Consider the following 19,572-nt stretch of genomic DNA (forward strand, 5'->3'; position numbering starts at 1 on the left):
CCCTGTCCTGTGCGTTGCGGCCGTGCGCACTAAGGCCTCATTTACACGGGGCGTATGAATGCGTACCGCGCATGGCGGCCATGTTTAACCAGAACACCTGTGCATCCACGTGTGGAAAAACATGGCCCTCACAGGGGTACGCATTGGTATGCCCTGTCCTGTGTGAACAAGGACCTGGTCACACTTGTGCGTTGCGGCCGTGCGCATCAAGGCCTCATTTACACGGGGCGTATGAATGCGTACCGCGCATGGCGGCCATGTTTAACCAGAACACCTGTGCATCCACGTGTGGAAAAACATGGCCCTCACAGGGGTACGCATTGGTATGCCCTGTCCTGTGTGAACAAGGACCCGGTCACACTTGTGCGTTGCGGCCGTGCGCATCAAGGCCTCATTTACATGGGACCAGTACTGTGCCCTCCTGACCTACCCTGTACTGTGCCTTTCTGCCTCCCTCTGTACTGTGCCCTTTGTGTTGATTAGTCTTTGATTTTATGGCATTTCTCATTGTTTCAAATAGATTTTATTGAAAGTACTAATCAATATATTTTAAATTCTATCAACTATTCATACTATAATTCTTCAGAGTAGGGGTGCAAATTGGGGCAGGCTGGTAGGGGTCCCAGTGTATTACTTTGTCCAGGGGCCCATGATGTTATTAAGACAGTCCTGCATTATTGGCACCCTCAACCGCTATGGTCATACAAGTTGATGGTCCTTCTACTGAAAGATCTTATGGCCATCACATCTTCACATCTTCACACCGCCATCTCTGGTCAATGATCAGACATAATCCCTAAAGCCAGTGATTGTTTCCTTTATTGGTCACATGACTGGACTGGGTGTAACTCTGTGGATATGACAGTCTGTGTACAATGAGCGGCGCTGTGTTCCGGTGATCTGACGATATGGTTCCGGCTATCGAGATGGTTCCTGTAAGGACTGCGCAGGCGCAATCCTTGCCGACGGAATATACCGAACCTCCAGGGTGACGTTGGAATTTGAGGTAAGTGGCCAGTCGGCCTCACGTCCTTGCTACGCTCGCTCGGCCTCCTGGCTCTTTTTTTAACATCCTCCAATCCAATGAGCCTGGATGCCCGTGATCTGACGATATGGTTCTGGCTAAGGAGATGGTTCCTGTAAGGATTGCACAGGCGCAATCCTTGCCAACGGAAATCTCCGAACCTCGGCCGGCATCCAGGGCGACGTGGACATTGAGGAAAGTGGCCAATCGGCCTCACGTCCTCGCTACGCTCGCTCGGCCTCCTGGCTCTGTTTTTAACATCCTCCAATCCACGGGGATGTTAAGGAATGAGCCTGGATGCCGGCCGAGGTTCGGAGATTTCCGTCGGCAAGGATTGCGCCTGCGCAGTCCTTACAGGAACCATCTCGATAGGGGAAACTTAACGACAAGTCACCGGCCGAGGTTCGGAATTTCCGTCGGCAAGGATTGCGCCTGCGCAGTCCTTACAGGAACCATCTCGATAGGGGAACCTTAAAGCGGGGGTTCACCCTATATAAAAAAAAAAAAAAAATTTCCTCTAGCATTAAATTCGGCATAGTAGCGCGAGCTACAGTATGCCTGTCTGTATTTTTTTATCCCCGTACTCACTGTGCTATTGTACATTGAAGAATCCGGGGAATGGGCGTTCCTATGGAGAGAGAAGGTGATTGACGGCCGGCCCTGGCACGTCACGCTTCTCCGGAAATAGCCGAAATAGGCTTGGCTCTTCACGGCGCCTGCGCATAGCCTGTGCGCAGGCGCCGTGAAGAGCCGAGACCTACTCCGGCTGTCTTCGGGGAACGTGACGTGCCAGAGCCGGCCGTCAATCATCCTCCCTCTCCATAGGAACGCCCATTCCCCGCGGCAGACGGAATCTTCAATGATCAATAGCACTGTGAGTACGGGGATATAAAAATACAGACAGGCATACTGTAGCTCGCGCTACTATGCCGAATTTAATGCTATACTGTTGTTAAGGAGGGTGAACCACCGCTTTAACGACAAGTCACCGGCCGAGGTTGGGAGATTTCCGTCGGCAAGGATTGCGCGTGCGCAGTCCTTACAGGAACCATCCCGATAGCCGGAACCATATCGTCAGATCACCGGCAGCAAGGTGGTCAACTTCCTTTCTGCTGCTAGATATAAAGAGAGCTCAGCTGAGTGCTTCCCCACCAATCAGAAAAAGACTTGTATTTTTGTCGATGAACACAAAGCTTCCTCTGATTGGATGAGGTGGAGAGGGAGGAGGATGACGTCTCTATTTCCACCTCAGCCAATCAGAGGAAAGCTTTGTGTTCATTGCTAAAAATACAAGGCTTCTCCTGAATGGTGGGGAAGCACTCAACCCCACTACTTTCTTTAGACGAAATGTTGGCATTACTGCTGCCAGAACATAATGCCGCTTGTTGTTGTTGTTATTACTATTTTATTCTTATACACCATTTATTGTATTTGTTGTATGTAGTTGTTGCCACAAGGAAATATTACAGAATAGCGGCCATGTCATTATCTTATAAAAATAGATTCTTTGGGCCAAGCACGCTATTTAAAGTGACATTGAGGCCGGAGTTCTACTTTAAATTGAATCTAGAGCTATTCTTTTTTTTTTTTTTTTACAGAAATAGAGCTATTATTTTACTTTTTTTATTTTGTTTGTTTATTTATTTTTTTGTGGTTGAACTGGATGGACTTGTGTCTTTTTTCAACCTGACTAACTGTAACTTTTGAGAGAGAAGAAAAAGATCAGAACCCCTGCCGGGTTTTGATTGCTGTCTTTGTCCGCCGCTGGGGAGATTCACCTCTCTTTTTGTTGTGGTGATGGGCTGATCGCAGTCACTGGGACAGAGAATAATGGGAAGTCCAACATTATATCTGTCATCAGAACAAGAGGTGAAGAGAAATCTCCCGGTGAGGACACCTTTTCTGGTGACAACTCTGTTTTATTCCTAACTTTGGTGGAATTTCCTCACTTCCTGTTGTGTCTCTGTGACAGGAAGTGAAGGGAAATCTCCCCTGTGGGGGTCACAAAGAAAATAAAACCTGATAGAGGTTCTAACACTTCCTGTCTGTATCCAGTCTACAAATAAAGACCGGGCCTTAATATGAGTGTATGAGGAGGACAAGTCACATCCAGAGTACACCGGACCCTTCTTTGTTGTCTGTGTTTAATGGAAACTTCACAAATCAGCTTTCTGGATCTTTACTGACTACTTTGTATGAAATAAATAAAACGAGAACAGGGAACTCTCTCTACAGCCCGACATTCCTGAAGTTTTACACAATTCTATCAAAAGACAAACAAAAAACCCCAGAAATAGAACATGACACTCCGCTTTATTATCACTTCCGCACATGTGACCCCCCCTGGGCTGTCACATGACGTGACGTCACCCGCAGAAACACGCACTCACCCACCTATCAGCTGCCTGCTGCTCCCTTCTCTGGTCCCGCCCACCGCCCGGCACATGACTGTGCTGTCAGCGGAGGGGCGGGGCTCCGATACGGCCAGGGGGAGGAAGGCAGGTAGAAGGAGGAAGAGGCCCATCATCACCCGGAGAGGACAACGCCGGTCTGTATATAATATATACTGTATATAGAGGAGTATATACTATATATATCTGTATAGAGAGGAGTGTATATACTTTATATAAAGGTGTGTGTATATATGAGAGTGTATATCTATCTATCTGTATATATATATATCTATCTGTATATAGAGCAGAGTGTATAGTATATACTGCATATAAAGGAGTGTATATAATATATACTGTGTGTAGACTGATATATCTGTATATAGATATATATATAGAGGAGGGTATAGTGTATATACTGTATTTGTGTCTGTATATATCTATCTATCTGTATATAGAGCAGAGTGTATAGTATATACTGTATATAAAGGAGTGTATATAATATATACTGTGTGTGTAGACAGATATATCTGTATATAGAGTGTATATTGTGTGTGTGTATATATATATAAGGAGGGTATAGTGTATATACTGTATTTGTGTCTGTATAAATCAGGGGTCTTGAATTAAAATTCAAGGAGGTCCGGTCACTAAAACTTTTTTTTGGGCCGAGGTCCGAATCTCAAGTCCCCTTCACAGCGCCCCTTAACATCAGGTGTCCCCATCAGAGCGCCCCTTAACATCAGGTGTCCCCATCAGAGCGCCCCTTAACATCAGGTGTCCCCATCACAGCGCCCCTTAACATCAGGTGTCCCCATCACAGCGCCCCTTAACATCAGGTGTCCCCATCACAGCGCCCCTTTACATCAGGTGTCCCCGTCACAGCGCCCCTTTACATCAGGTGTCCCTGTCAATTCGCCCCTTTACATCAGGTGTCCCCGTCACAGCGCCCCTTAACATAAAATCAGGGTCACGCTGATGGGCACATTTTATGCTAAGGGAAACCCTGATGGGCACAACAAAACGTGATCCTTAACATAAAATATGTCCAACAGCGTGCCCCTTAACATAAAATGTGCCCATGGGCTCGTTGGCGGGAGGGGAAAGGAAGGCTCGTTGGCGGGAGGGGAAAGGAAGGCTCGTTGGCGGGAGGGGAAAGGAAGGCTCGTTGGCGGGAGGGGAAAGGAAGGCTCGTTGGCGGGGGGGAAAGGAAGGCTCGTTGGCGGGGGGGAAAGGAAGGCTCGTTGGCGGGAGGGGAAAGGAAGGCTCGTTGGCGGGAGGGGAAAGGAAGGCTCGTTGGCGGGGGGGAAAGGAAGGCTCGTTGGCGGGGGGGAAAGGAAGGCTCGTTGGCGGGGGGGAAAGGAAGGCTCGTTGGCGGGGGGGGGAAAGGAAGGCTCGTTGGCGGGAGGGGAAAGGAAGGCTCGTTGGCGGGAGGGGAAAGGAAGGCTCGTTGGCGGGAGGGGAAAGGAAGGCTCGTTGGCGGGAGGGGAAAGGAAGGCTCGTTGGCGGGAGGGGAAAGGAAGGCTCGTTGGCGGGAGGGGAAAGGAAGGCTCGTTGGCGGGAGGGGAAAGGAAGGCCCGTTGGCGGGGGGGAAAGGAAGGCTCGTTGGCGGGAGGGGAAAGGAAGGCTCGTTGGCGGGGGGGGAAAGGAAGGCTCGTTGGCGGGGGGGGGGAAAGGAAGGCTCGTTGGCGGGGGGGGGAAAGGAAGGCTCGTTGGCGGGGGGGGGGAAAGGAAGGCTCGTTGGCGGGGGGGGGAAAGGAAGGCTCGTTGGCGGGGGGGGGAAAGGAAGGCTCGTTGGCGGGGGGGGGAAAGGAAGGCTCGTCGGCGGGGGGGGGGGAAAGGAAGGCTCGTTGGCGGGAGGGGAAAGGAAGGCTCGTTGGCGGGAGGGGAAAGGAAGGCTCGTTGGCGGGAGGGGAAAGGAAGGCTCGTTGGCGGGAGGGGAAAGGAAGGCTCGTTGGCGGGGGGGAAAGGAAGGCTCGTTGGCGGAGGTGGGGAAGGCTCATTGACAGAGGTGGGGAAAAATGTAATTGTGTTCTAGGGCTGATCCATCTTACCCACTGCTGTAGGCCCAGTCCTAGGAAGATCTCCTGGTTTATAGGACTGTAGTGTAAGCAGGTAATGCGCTCAAAGAAATGACACCTCTGTGTCCTGAATAATGTAGAAGATACCTGTGTGTGGTGTTTCTGTTCTCTAGGCTGTCAAAGGGCAGAAATAAAGGGCACTCATATTGCAGTATCTGTGGAGTTATCTCACTGGCTTGCTTCCCTGTGGTCACAATGCAATTTTGTATATGGATCATGGAGTAGTCATTATAAAGCTAGAAGTGGGTCTATGGATAGGGGAGTAGAAATGATAAAGATAGAGGTTGGTCTATAGATGGTTGAGTAGAAATGTATAATGGAAGTGGGTCTATGAATGGTGGAATAGAAATGATAGAGATGGATGGTGGGATAGAGATGGAAGGGGGGGGGGATCACCGCCGACTGTCCTTGTGTTCTGCTCCGTGTGTCCCCCTCCGTTCTGCTCCGTGTCCCCCCTCCACCCCCTCTGTCCTCGATCTGTCAGGATGGAGAGTGGAAGTAAGAGCCGGTAAAGCCGACTCCTTCCTTTTTGCAAATAAACAGGGTCGGTGATCACTGACTCTGTCCATTCACATAACTGAGACATCGTAACCTGTGATTACAATGTCTCAGTTTATGAATGGAGAGGAGCCTCTGTCTTCTCTCCATTCATTTTTAGTTCTGCTGAGAAAGGCACTTGGGAAATCTCTATCCTCAGTCCCTTTCTCTGTCTCAAAGGGAAGATGTCAGCGGTCTGTTAGGATCCCTGATATCTCACCAAAGCCCCCCATCAGGGCTGATAAAAATTGCAATAAATAACCAAAAAATTAATTGGTCAAAATAATGATTTTTTTTTTTTTTATAAAAAACACACTGACGCGTCCACCCCCTAAAAAGAAAGCATTAAAAAATAAAAATGACAAATAAATTGTAAAAAAATAAACTGACACCAAAGTATTGGGACGCCTGCTTTTACACACAGACTTTAAAGGCGTCTTGGTCCGTAGGGTTCAGTATTGAGCTAGCCCCCGCCCTTTGCAGCTATAACAGCTTCAACTCTTCTAGGAAGGCCGTCCACAAGGTTTAGGAGGGTGTCTATGGGAATGTTTGAACATTTGTGAGGTCAGGCACTGATGTTGGACGAGAAGGCCTGGCTCACCATCTCATGTGCGTGTAAAGGCCGGCGCCCCAATACTTTTGACAATACAGTGTGTGTGTGTATATTATGACTTTAGCTTTCATGATCTTTTCACATTTTATCTTCACCTCTCTTGGCAGTAATCGGACATCATGTTGGGTTCTGGGTTCAAAGCCGAGCGGCTTCGCGTGAATCTGCGACTTGTCATAAACCGGCTGAAGCTCCTGGAGAAGAAGAAGAGTGAGTTGTTGTTCTACCATTGGTCCTTTTACATGCCGGAGTCCAATCACTCTGGGCAGCCAGAAGTAGATGAGGGGTTGCTTACTGTTTTTTTTTTTTTAAAGAGACTAATGGGTCCATGGAACCATAACCTGAGGTCAGGGCCGCCATCAGGAAGGTGCAGGCAGTACACCTGTAAGGGGCCCAGTGGTCCCCAGGGGCCCGGATGGCAACCCCCTTTTTTTGTATCTTTTTTTTCATCAGCACCCAAAGCCCCCACCTCACCTCTAAGGGCCCCCTTCTCAACTTGCGACACTCCCCCCCCCCCCTTCTCAATTTGCCCCTTGCGCCAGCAGCCCCCCCCCCCGACTTCTAAGGGGCCTGGATGGCACCCCCTTTTTTTGTATCTTTTTTCATCAGCACCCAAAGCCCCCCCCCCCCCCGACTTCTAAGGGGCCCGGATGGCACCCCCCTTTTTTTGTATGTTTTTTTTCATCAGCACCCAAAGCCCCCACCTCACCTCTAAGGGCCCCCTTCTCAACTTGCGACACTCCCCCCCCCCCCTTCTCAATTTGCCCCTTGCGCCAGCAGCCCCCCCCCCCGACTTCTAAGGGGCCTGGATGGCATCCCCTTTTTTTGTATCTCTTTTTTCATCAGCACCCAAAGCCCCCCCCCCCCCGACTTCTAAGGGGCCCGGATGGCACCCCCCTTTTTTTGTATGTTTTTTTTCATCAGCACCCAAAGCCCCCACCTCACCTCTAAGGGCCCCCTTCTCAACTTGCGACACTCCCCCCCCCCCCCCCTTCTCAATTTGCACCTTGCGCCAGCAGCCCCTCCCCCCCGACTTCTAAGGGGCCCCGATGGCACCCCCCTTTTTTTGTATGTTTTTTTTCATCAGCACCCAAAGCCCCCACCTCACCTCTAAGGGCCCCCTTCTCAACTTGCGACACTCCCCCCCTTATCAATTTGCACCTTGCGTCAGCAGCCCCCCCCCCCCCGACTTCTTAGGGGCCCGGATGGCACCCCCTTTTTTTGTATCTCTTTTTTCATCAGCACCCAAAGCCCCCCCCAACTTCTGAGGGGCCCGGATGGCACCCCCTTTTTTTGTATCTCTTTTTTCATCAGCACCCAAAGCCCCCCCGACTTCTAAGGGGCCCGGATGGCACCCCCCTTTTTTTGTATCCTTTATTTTCATCAGCACCCAAAGCCCCCCCCCCGACTTCTAAGGGGCCCGGATGGCACCCCCTTTTTTTGTATCTCTTTTTTCATCGGCACCCAAAGCCCCCCCCAACTTCTGAGGGGCCCGGATGGCACCCCCTTTTTTTGTATCTCTTTTTTCATCAGCACCCAAAGCCCCCCCGACTTCTAAGGGGCCCGGATGGCACCCCCCTTTTTTTGTATCCTTTATTTTCATCAGCACCCAAAGCCCCCCCCCCACCTCTAAGGGCCCCCTTCTCAACTTGCGACACTCCCCCCCCTTCTCAATTTGCACCTTTCACCAGCAGCTCCCTCCCTCCCCCCCCCCCCAGTTCTCTGCTCCAGGGGGCCCATGCCTGAAGCTGTGTAAAATTCCTGCCTGAGGTTAGCGTTTAGTTACTTTACTTACACTTTACTTACACTAATGAAAGCTTGTTTGTGATAGGTTGCTACAGACTCTGCATTGCATTTTTATTTATTTTTTTGGCACCAACAACCTGCTTTCTTGTACAGAATGATCTTGCTGATTCTAATAGTGCAGGGGTATGCAATTAGCGGACCTCCAGCTGTTGCAAAACTACAAGTCCCATCATGTCTCTGACTCTGGTGTCATGCTTGTGGCTGTCAGAGTCTTGCTATGCCTCATGGGAATCGTAGTTCTGCAACAGCTGGAGGTCCACTAATTGCATATTCCCGTAATAGTGTATGCTAGGATCCCGCACACAGCCGCCTCCTTGGCTGTGAATGGTCACATGTAGTTTAGTGTAGTAGCTCTTGCCAGAAATTTTCATGAACCAAGAATATAGCAGAAGTGGCTCAGATATTTATTTATTATTTTAGGCCTTATGTACACTGGACATGTTGCTCTCTCTCCTAAACACCTTTCCTTCAGACAGCAGTGTTTTGGCATTGATGCCTGTAAACGAGCGTCCAGCGCCTTGGTGTTAAGTCATTTCATTGGCCAGAATAATTATTTTTTTCTGTGTGTCCCCCCCCTCCCTTCACAGCTGAGCTGGCACAGAAAGCGAGGAAGGAGATCGCTGATTACTTGTCCACCGGAAAGGATGAAAGGGCGAGGATCCGGGTGGAGCACATCATCCGAGAAGATTACTTGGTGGAAGCGATGGAGATCCTGGAGTTGTACTGCGACCTGCTGCTGGCCCGATTTGGGTTGATCCAGTCCATGAAGTAAGGACTCTACCTGATAGGCCACACATTATGGCATTGGATCGGATTCAATGGTTTCTTATTCCGTCTCCTTCCATTGTAGAGAGCTGGACCCCGGCCTGTCTGAAGCAGTCTCCACCCTCATCTGGGCGGCTCCACGACTACAAACTGAGGTTTCTGAGCTCAAGACGGTGAGTTAAAGGAGTTGTCTACTTTGCTAGAATAGATTCTATTCCCATCACCTCTCGATCTTTGTCATAATGACTAATCTCCTGCAGGAAAAAACGCTCTCGCTTGTTTTAGGAGAATGAATAAGCAGCTTGTGGCATTTTAGTTTGTTTTGGCCATAAGGTAGCCAAAGCTACAGTAGAAAAGCCTGTTTCTACAGTAGAAAGTTTGGAGACCCCTGCCTTAGAACATTCCAGAATGTAGGAAATTGCGTTTCCTTCTCTAACAAGTGATATTCCCTTCTTCTTCTTCCTGCAGGTTGCCGATCAGCTGTGTGCCAAGTACAGTAAAGAGTACGGCAAGCTGTGCAGGACAAACCAGATTGGAACAGTAAACGATCGGGTATGGCGGGGAAGCGTTTTTATGCATTTTATTGTCTCATTTCATGATGAAGACAGAAACTCCAGAAGTTGGAAGATAAATGGTAACCTGTTCTTTCCCCTTAGCTGATGCACAAGCTGAGTGTGGAGGCCCCACCTAAAATCCTGGTGGAGAGATATCTGATCGAGATCGCCAAGAACTACAACGTTCCGTATGAACCGGATTCTGTCGTCATGGTAGGTGAAGATCCTGCTACTGTCAAAGCGTTAGTAAACCACATTTTTTTCCCCCCCTTCTCACCTGAAAGGTGATGTCATAGGGCCAGATTCAGGTACAATTGCGCCCGTGTAACGTAAGCCGTTTACGTTACACCGCCGCAAGTTTTCAGTTTTAGTGCCCGATCCACAAAGCACTTACCTGGAAACTTGCGGCGGTGTATCGTAAACACGTCCGGCGCAAGGCGGTCCAAATCGAATGGGGCGAATACCATTTAAATTGGGCGCGCTCCCGCGCCGGACCTACTGCGCATGCTCCGTTTCGAAATTCCCGCCGTGCTTTGCGCGAACTGACGTCATTTTTTCGATCGGCGACGAGCGTAGCGTACTTCCGTATTCCCGGACGTCTTACGCAAACGACGTGAAATTTTAAATTTCGACGCGGGAACGCCGGCCATACTTTATACAGCAATACGTTTGCTGTGTAAAGTTAAGGCACCCAAAACGACGACTAACTTTGCGACGGGAAACTAGACTAGCGGCGACGTAGCGAATGCGAAAAACCGTCGTCGATCGCCGTAACTCCTAATTTGCATACCCGACGCTGGTTTACGACGCGAACTCCCCCCAGCGGCGGCCGCGGTACTGCATCCTAAGATCCGACAGTGTAAAACAATTACACCTGTCGGATCTTAGGGATATCTATGCGTAACTGATTCTATGAATCAGCCGCATAGATAGAAACAGAGATACGACGGAGTATCTCCTTTGTGAATCTGGCCCATAGTGTGCTAGTGTGCATTGCATACTAGCACATTATGTGAAGTTTACCTGAAAACGAATGTATTATGTGGGAAATACTACGAATCCAGTGCGGGTTCCCGCATCGCACCTGAATCGCCGGTGGTTCACCCTGCCCAATGCGAACCGCCGTGGGTGTCAATGCAAAGTTAAAGGGGTTGTAAAGGTACAATTGTTTTTCCCCTAAATATCTTCCTTTACCTTAGTGCCGTCCTCCTTCACTTACCTCATCCTTCCATTTTGCTTTTAAATGTCCTTATTTCTTCTGAGAAATCCTCACTTCCTGTTCTTCTGTCTGTAACTCCACACAGTAATGCAAGGCTTTCTCCCTGGTGTGGAGTGTCGTGCTCGCCCCCTCCCTTGGACTACAGGAGAGTCAGGACGCTCTCTACGTTGCAGATAGAGAAAGGAGCTGTGTGTTAGTGGGCGTCCTGACTCTCCTGTAGTCCAAGGGAGGGGGGGCGAGCACGACACTCCACACCAGGGAGAAAGCCTCGCATTACTGTGTGGAGTTACAGACAGAAGAACAGGAAGTGAGGATTTCTCAGAAGAAATAAGGACATTTAAAAGCAAAATGGAAGGATGAGGTAAGTGAAGGAGGACGGCACTAAGGGAAAAGAAGATATTTAGGAAAAAAATCGTACCTTTTACAACCCCTTTTAATGACATCCCCAGATCGGTTTGTGAACTGTGAATTTGGACAGGAATCGGATCGCATGGGTGTGAAAGCCCCTTCGATATGATTCTGGTGCGTACAAAAAAAAGGGGTCCTGCACGAGTTGGGTCCAAATGCAAATTCAGCCATACAGTTTTTATATCTGGCATTGCGCCAGTGTAAATTGGCCCTTACTGGGAAGCACCAATACTGAGCCATGGGGAGCAGATTAGAACTGTCAAAAGACCTGCGTAACAAGGTAATTTTTCTTTATACAATTGAAAAAGGAAATAAAAATGCCTCTATATGAGTCAAGGGTTTGTTTAATTGATATGTTGATAATTACTCGTTCACACAGCATAGCTTTTCATTCTAAACTACATCCGCCATGCTGTGCTCTGTCTAGGAATATCAGACCTTCCTTCCATATATAACCAGTCAGTTTGTGTCATGTGACTTGATGTTCTTTTTTTCCTTTTTATGCTTGAAGGCCGAGGTTCCCGCTGGTATAGAGGCAGACCTTATAGATGTCGAATTTTCAGATGAGAAAAAGCGAGGAGGAGGAGGAGGAGGTGGCGGCGGCGGCGGCGGTGGAGGAGGTTTTGCAATGCCATTGCCAACAATGGGTGCCATGCAGATGCCCACTCCCACGATTCCTTTCTCCTACCCTGCGCCTTCTGGTCCGGTATGTGTGTTTTTTATATATATATTTAATAGGGGGCGGTATGCAATATATAGGATTTACTGCAGGAACAAAAATTCTATACAGGCAGTCCCTGAGTTACGAACATCCGACTTGTGAACGGCTCCTACTTACGAACTGGAGGCGGCGTGACGTCTCTGCCATTCTGCGCATGCGCGGCCACTTTTTCGACAGAACATCAAGAATGTACTGTTCCGACTTATGAACAAATTCGACTTAAGAAGAAACCTACAGTCCCTAGCCCGTTTGTAACTCAGGGTCAGGGACTGTCTGTACAGAATAGATTGACGCAAAGACAATGGTTACATTGCGATAAAACAAAATACGTCAGTGTCTTCTATTCATTACATGGAAACCTTTGGTAATATGCTTGGTACTAACTCTCTGAATATTCATTAGGGTGGCTCTCCAAGTAACCCCAGAAAAATACTAGAGAATAAGAAGGGAACAGGGGAAGATTAGGGGATTCTAGTCAAAGTTGAGAGGGAAAGGTGTGTTGGAATAGAGGAGGGGTTAGGAGGAGGTTATAGTCCAACCAAGAGCCCCCTTAGGTCTGAAAGACTGTAAACTGGCCCCTGTTTAGAAAGTTTGGAGACCCCTGATATGTAGCATCAATTACATACAGTATACAGTGCTGTGTTCTGGCAGTGAGATGGGTTTTCTCATCCTGCAGGGGCGCTGTATATACTGTATATAGCGTCAATTACAGTATACAGCGCTGTGTTTCCGACAGTGGGATGGGTCTTCCCATTCTGCGGGGACGCTGTATAGCGCTGTATATAGCGTCAGTTACATACAGTATACAATGCTGTGTTCCGGCAGTGGGATGGGTCTTCTCGTGGGGGGCACTGTATAAACTGTATTTGGCATCAATTACATACAGTGCTGTGTTCTTGCAGCGGGATGGGTCTTCCCATCCTTCGGGGCGCTGTATATGGCATCAATTACATACAGTACTATGCTCTGGCAGTGGGATTGGTCTTCCCGTCCTGCAGGGGCGCTGTATATAGTATCATTTACATACAGTGCTGAGGTGGAGATCATGACATCATACACCCATCTCAGAGGAAGCCATGTATTTAAATACGAACAATAAGGGCTCTTTCACACAGGCGGACCGTTCAGTCCCGCCTGCCAGTTTTTTTTGCGGACCTGAACGGGCGCTCCGTGCTCCTCTATGGAGCCACGGATGTCAGCGGTGACATGCCCGCTGACATCCGATTCGCCAAAGTGTGACGGAGGAAAAACCTACTTTTTCCATCCCTCGATCGGATCGGGTGAATACGGACAGATGGTCCGTGTTCATCCGATCCCCCCCCATAGCGGAGAGCGGAGAAAAAGCCAGGGCGGTCCTTGCACAGTGTGCGGGGACCGCCCTGTCATCCGCCGGCTCAGCGGGGATCAATGGAGCGATCCCCGCTGAGCAAGCGGAGGTTCACAGGGCGGATCATTACTGATCTGCCCCGCGTGAAAGGGGCCTTAGAGGGATTTCATACAATCCTTATGTAGACCTAGCAACAGTATGGATGTGGGAAAAAAAATAACTTAAAGCGGTAGTTAAGACCTAAAAAAATCGGACCCTGCTGCAAGGCACATTGTGCTAGTGGCACATGCATTGCATATTGTGCTAGTTCAAATTGCATACTAGCACATTATGACAGACCTACCTGTAAAACAGGTCCCTCCAGTGGGGCACTGTCACTGCATACAGGGGTCCTGTCTTCGATTGGCCTTCCTTCCAGGTTCACGGGCTCCGGCCCGCGATGACGTCACTCCCGCACATGTGCACTGGAGCCGCAGTCACGGCACAGAGCTCTGGCTTTGACGATACATTGTGTGCCCCCAATTCAGAGCGCAGTCTGCATGCGTTGGTGACGTCACCGGCTTCAGAACATGTGCACATTTAGGAGATGTTCCTTGTATCTATAGGTCAGTTGTTTTTATTAAATAACCTCCTTGTGTTTATACAGAACAATAGCAAAGGGCTGCCGTGTACTCGAGTTTAATGCATAAGAATTAATATTGTAATTTTACCCCAAGATTGTAAAATTGGCCATTTTTAGTTTTTCTAATTTATTTATACAGTATTATAGGATATACTTTAAAAAAAAGTTTAAATTAACAGACATTTCATGTACTTCTCCAATCATATTGTAATAGGAGAATTTCAATGGACCTGCCGTGGGAATGTACCAGCCTTATGGCAACCAGCATCCTCCACCGATAGGAATTGTGCCACCGCCGATCCCAAACATGCCTCCTTCATATGACTTTGTAAGTAGTGAGGGATGGCTCCTTCTTTTACTGGACGTATGCTTCATTATTAGATCATGTTACAACTGTAATTCGGGGGTTTATAACAAGTGAGGCGGGCCTCCAGAACCTCCTTGTGACACTTCCAGGAATTAATCTTCTTTTGTAATAAAAAAATAAAATAAAGTCACGCTATGAATTAAGTTCAACGAGGTGCATGGCACCTCCTGGGCTTGTGTCTATTATTTTAGTTCTGACCGCTGCAGCTGCTGTACCCCCTCTCCCTGCCCATTCACAGAAGCCTTTGTATTTATGTGAATTGATTCATAAAATACAAAGGCTTCTCTGAATGGGGAGGGGTGGGCATGGCCGCTCTGTGTGCCTTTCTCCTCTCACAGCCCTCCGGGTCCCACAGTGCAGTTATGAAGTCCAGTAGAAGGATTCTTAAAACTGAATTTCCTGTGTTATTGGGAGGTGTGTGTGTGTGTGTGTGTGTGTGTGTGTGTTTTTAATGCTAACCTATCCCTTTCCTCCAACAGATTAAGAATGATGGACCTAATGCTCCTCCAGCACAAGATGGTAAGGATATCTGGCAATGCATAGCTTGTCGTCAGAACTGTATGATTGTAGATATATTGTGACCTGACATGTGCCAGCACCTAACCACATGTCCTTTGGGAAAATACAAAAAAATCAGAAATGCTCAATCCAACTAGTCGGCACAAAAAACCCCAATAAAATTTGTTTTTAAACTTAAAAATCCAAATAGAACTCCCTTATATTATATCTATCTGTAGGGATAGATGGAAGGTAGGGTTGTCCCGATACCACTTTTTTAAGACCGAAATGTGCTGAAAAACTCGGTTTATACTCGAGTATATACAGAACCGTATTTATCGGCGTATAGCGCGCACCCCAAGCTGAGGAGGGAAGTTTAGGGAAAAAACGTACATTTTGGATGTCTTGCCCGGCGGCCTTGTCCGGCGTCTGTCTGCGGCCTTGCGCGGGTCCGTCTGCTGTCTTGTCCGGCATCCGTCTGCGGCCTTGCGCGGGTTCCGTCGAGCCTTGTGGGTGTCCGTCTGCGGTGGTGTTCGTCTGGGGGTTGCAGCGTCGTGTGTTTGAATTTGGCGCGCTGTGCAGAGCTGGATTTCCTGCGCACTCGGCTTCTCTCGCGTGGCTGCGGGCGGAGCTGAGCGCGCACTACACTCGGCTCGGGAGATGTCGGAGACAGCGGGGATCGACGGATATCGCGCACCCACGATTTTCCCCTGATTTTAAGGGACTCCAGCGGCGATCGGGTCCCGCGGCCACGGAGCTTTGGACCAGGTCACGGGCGCGCGCCCACGGCTGGGCACTTAAAGAGGACGTACAGGTACGTGCGCGTGCCCAGCCGTGCCATTCTGCCGACGTATGTCTGCAGGAGGTGGTCCTTAAGTGGTTAAACACAAATAAGACTGAACAAAACCTTCAACGCAGCACTTGAAAAATGTACAAATACATTGGTACCAGTACCCAGGAATGGCGGTCAGGAGAGGCAGGGAGGCAACCGGCACTTTAGAGAGGATGGAGCAGCTAAAATAGACAATGAGAACACAGCCCAGCTGCCTACCTGGAACCCCATCATTTATATTCATCTCAATGAATGAAGAGCAGGTTTGCCTTGGCGGGAGCCTCATGGTATGTCCCTGGGTGTGCCGAGTTTATAGTTGGGGACCACACTTTGTAGAGATGACATGGCCGTGTGCCTTCGCATGTGTTTGTACTGTACTGTGTATTTCCCTACCCATGGTGCACCTTTCCTCCTAAATGTAAAATTGATTCTAGTTGCCATCTTTTCTTTGACGTTTCCCTAGGTCCAGCAATAAACGCTCCTGTTGCCAAGCCACGGTCAAAAATGGCAGATAACTTTGTCTTGCCCGAGTTACCTTCCGTTCCCGACACCCTTCCATCCGCCTCAGCCGGAGTGGGCACTTCCAGTTCAGATGATATTGATTTTGATGACCTCTCACGTAGGTTTGAGGAGCTAAAGAAGAAAACCTAAGCGGTGGGACGATCCTCCCAACTCCCGACCCCTGACTCTCTTTTCTGAGAAGGAATTTCATATCTAAAAACTTTTACTGTAAATCCTGCAATGAGCGGCTCCTTCAGATACCTCCTGCCACAGGCAGGGAAAGTGAACTCTCCTCTACTTTTGCAGGTTCTTCATGACCCTTGCACTAACAATGGGGGGTAGCTTTTGGCTATAGTAGGGAAGGGTGTATGTTTGTTTTGTTTTTTTTGTCAACAGGGGGGTTTTCAGTCTTAAAGTCTAAACCAAGAACCCATTTCTCTAAAGCTGATGCCTTTTTTTTATTAACCAAGAACTTTGGAACTCAACTTGTGGAATTATCAACCCGATAAAATGTAAGACTTCTCTTTGCTTAGCACGTAACGAGCGGCTCTTAATACATGATTTTCTAATCTTTGTATATATTCACGAACTTATGTTAGGCTTGTTTAAGTGTGCTGTTCTTCAAAATAAAGCCATGGCCTTCTTAAATGTGTGTGCAGTCTTATTGGGACAAGCGACGTTTGCGGCAAAGGTAGTAGGCTTTACAGAGGCCGATTGTAATGCCCTGCCCCGGGGGTAATCCCATGTGGCGGTGACTGTCTTGGTAGAGGAGCCAAGCTTTGATTTTTTTTCATGTCGTTCCCAGTTCCCATTGCTGGTGGTCTGATGACTGGTGAGGGGATTTCCGGACTAGATGGACACTTACAAAAATCTCTTGGTAAATTAACCACTTCTCGCCCGGTCTATAGCAGATTGGCAGCCAGGAAGTGGTTATGTTATCCTGACTGGGCATCGTATGGCGTCCGGCAGGGTAACATGCAGGCGCGCGCCCACAGGACCGTGCAGTCTGACACGCCGCATCTCCGATCTTGATAAGGAGCCTCTGTCAGAGGCTTCTTACCACGTGATCAGCTGTGACCAATCACAGCTGATCATCGCGTGAACCAGGAAGTGCCGGTAAACGGCATTCCTCAGTTTGCGCCAACAGGGAGAGCTGAGTGGTGGCTCTCCATGTCACTAATTGACACTTGGTGCCCCAATAATAGTCTGCCAGTGCAATCGATGCCCAGCAGTAACACCTGTCAGTACCTCATTAGTGCCACCTGTTGGTGCCTATCAAGTGCTGCATATCGGTGCCGCCTCATCAGTGCCCATCAATTCTACACATCGGTGCCCGTCAGTGAAAGGGAAAACAAAATTTTACGACAAACGAATAAACTTTTTGGTATTTTTTTAGTTTGTTTAACAAAAAAATAAAAACCCCAAAGGTGCTCAAATACCACCAAAAGAAAGCTCTATTTGTGGGAAGAAAATTATAAAAAAATGTAGTTTGGGTCCAGTGTTGTATGACTGCGCAATTGTCATTCAAATTGTGACAGCGGAAAATTGTCCTGGGCAGGAAGGGGCGAAAGTGCTGGTGATCTGACAATATGGTTCCAGCTATCGAGATGGTTCCTGTAAGGACTGCGCAGGCGCAATCCTTGCCGACGGAGATGACTGAACAGGGGGTGGCCATGGATAGATTTGTGCTATGCATGAATCTATTCATTAACCATATAGGGGGGTGGCGTGGACAGGGGGGCCGGCACCCCCAACGGATGGGCCACCGCTGGCGGTAAGGTAAGCGGGAAGTGTTGGTAATTTCAAACAACTTTTTGAGATGGGCATCTAGCAAACATACAGGGATATAGGAAGTAGAGAAATAATTGCAGACATACACCCACACAGGTTGGATTGGTATCTTTATTCAACCTTGCAAACTATATAATTTCACAGGAGTTCCAGTTGAAGCACATCTCAGGGCAGTTCTCATAAGTGAAACCATTTTGATTCTCTCTTGGCAAAACTACTGTGTTTCCCCCGAAAATAAGACCTAGCGTTATTTTCCAGGAGGGCTGCAATATAAGCCCTACCCCCGAAAATAAGCCCTAGTTTAAAATGCTTGTAAAATCCTATAATCCACTCTTTATTACAGGAGTAAATAATGTACAATCTGTGTTTTTCTGTAATATAATTGCGTGGAAGAGAGCTCCGGCGGGTCACAGAAGCGCAGAGAGACGCTATAACGAAGGTATTTTGCACAATTATATTACAGAAACACACACATTGTACATTATATAATACTGTAATAGAGTGGATTATAGGATTTTACAAGCATTTTAAAAACTCGGTTCACACTGGCGATTCCTGACAGGCATGGGGGGAGAGAAGACAGCACATTACACGGTAAGACCTACCCCTGAAAATAAGCCCTACTGTGTCTTTTGTTGCTAAAATTCGTATAAGACCCGGGCTTATTTTCGGGGAAACACGGGACTACTTGCTTTCACAGTGGATAAGTATTCGTACCCCGCTTCAAGTAAATGTAGGGAGAATATTTGATTGCACGGAACACCGTTACATCCCAGTGCAGGCAAACATGGCCCTCACACGGGCATACACTTGAGTGTGAACAAGGCCTAAATCTCCGGTGCCCAACACAATCTAAACACCAGTTTTGGGTGGTCTGGGGCTTCATGACTGGTAACATTGGCGTCTCAGTGTCACTTCTACATTGCGCTTCGCTGGTGAGTAATCCGGCTGTAATGTAATCTCTTCACTCCTCCTTTTCCTTCTCTTCTGCGGTCTCCTCCTCCTTTTTTCGTATTCCCAGCGCCCCCGACAGCTTCGTTACCAGCATGTCCACCAGTTCCTTTTCTTTATAAGGCTAGAAGGACACAAGGCACCAGTTACTAGAAGGGAACCTTTCTTGAGAAAAAATACCTCTACTACTACTACTACTACTACTACTACTACTACTACTTCCCCTTTAGAGGAGGCTGGTTCACTGGCGGCCATGATGGACCTTTGTCTTTACTAGGGGGTAACTGAGCAGAAGAAAGCTTGCAGTCAGGTTAGTGGGGCATCCAGGCATCTAGCATTTTCGGGAGTAGACAGCCACTGTATGCCTGTCAACACAGGGTTTGTTTAGGGCCCTGGTGCCCAATCTGCTGCCTGTGGGCCCCATGCAGCCCATTGGCATGAAATCTGTGTTTCCCTATTGCCCTGTAATAGTAGTAATATGTCTCCAGTCTGACTGTCACCTGAAGCATGTCCCCATTCTCCAGCAATTCCTAGAGCATGTCTGCCGTCTCTGACCATCTTGTGTGTC

The 19,572-nt window shown here is 48.4% G+C and overlaps 2 protein-coding genes across 3 annotated transcripts in view; one reads left to right on the plus strand and one right to left on the minus strand.

The window, feature by feature from the left end:
• The first annotated feature begins 3,452 nt into the window (after window positions 1–3,452).
• On the plus strand, window positions 3,453–16,910 carry IST1 (IST1 factor associated with ESCRT-III). Of its 2 annotated transcripts, none has more exons than XM_040329541.1 (10): window positions 3,453–3,576; window positions 6,753–6,852; window positions 9,036–9,216; window positions 9,299–9,386; window positions 9,682–9,765; window positions 9,870–9,980; window positions 11,906–12,100; window positions 14,279–14,392; window positions 14,911–14,950; window positions 16,225–16,910. In XM_040329541.1, exons 2-10 carry the CDS (start codon window positions 6,765–6,767, stop codon window positions 16,410–16,412), a joined length of 1,089 nt encoding a protein of 362 aa, XP_040185475.1. In that variant the 5' UTR covers window positions 3,453–3,576; window positions 6,753–6,764; the 3' UTR covers window positions 16,413–16,910. The 2 variants fall into 2 exon arrangements, with proteins under 2 accessions (XP_040185475.1, XP_040185474.1); XM_040329540.1 differs by having other exon boundaries at window positions 3,454–3,572.
• Window positions 16,911–18,674: 1,764 nt separating this feature from the next.
• The window catches only part of PKD1L3 (polycystin 1 like 3, transient receptor potential channel interacting), a 99,535-nt gene continuing 98,637 nt past the window's right edge, over window positions 18,675–19,572 (minus strand). Inside the window, exon 53 of the mRNA XM_040327788.1 lies at window positions 18,675–19,128. Within this exon, the coding sequence (XP_040183722.1) occupies window positions 19,018–19,128 (111 nt within the window). The 3' untranslated portion in view covers window positions 18,675–19,017. The remainder of the gene's footprint in view (window positions 19,129–19,572) is intronic.

The sequence above is a fragment of the Rana temporaria genome, chromosome 11 (genome assembly GCF_905171775.1).
Source record: "Rana temporaria chromosome 11, aRanTem1.1, whole genome shotgun sequence".
NCBI lineage: Eukaryota > Metazoa > Chordata > Amphibia > Anura > Ranidae > Rana > Rana temporaria.

Excerpts from the sequence above, each read along its gene's own strand:
- IST1 (XM_040329541.1), top strand. The coding sequence starts at position 6,765 with ATGTTGGGTTCTGGGTTCAAAGCCGAGCGGCTTCGCGTGAATCTGCGA. Across the intron at positions 6,853-9,035 it reads GCTCCTGGAGAAGAAGAAGA|CTGAGCTGGCACAGAAAGCG; the intron begins GTGAGTTGTTGT and ends CTCCCTTCACAG. Across the intron at positions 9,387-9,681 it reads AGGTTTCTGAGCTCAAGACG|GTTGCCGATCAGCTGTGTGC; the intron begins GTGAGTTAAAGG and ends TTCTTCCTGCAG.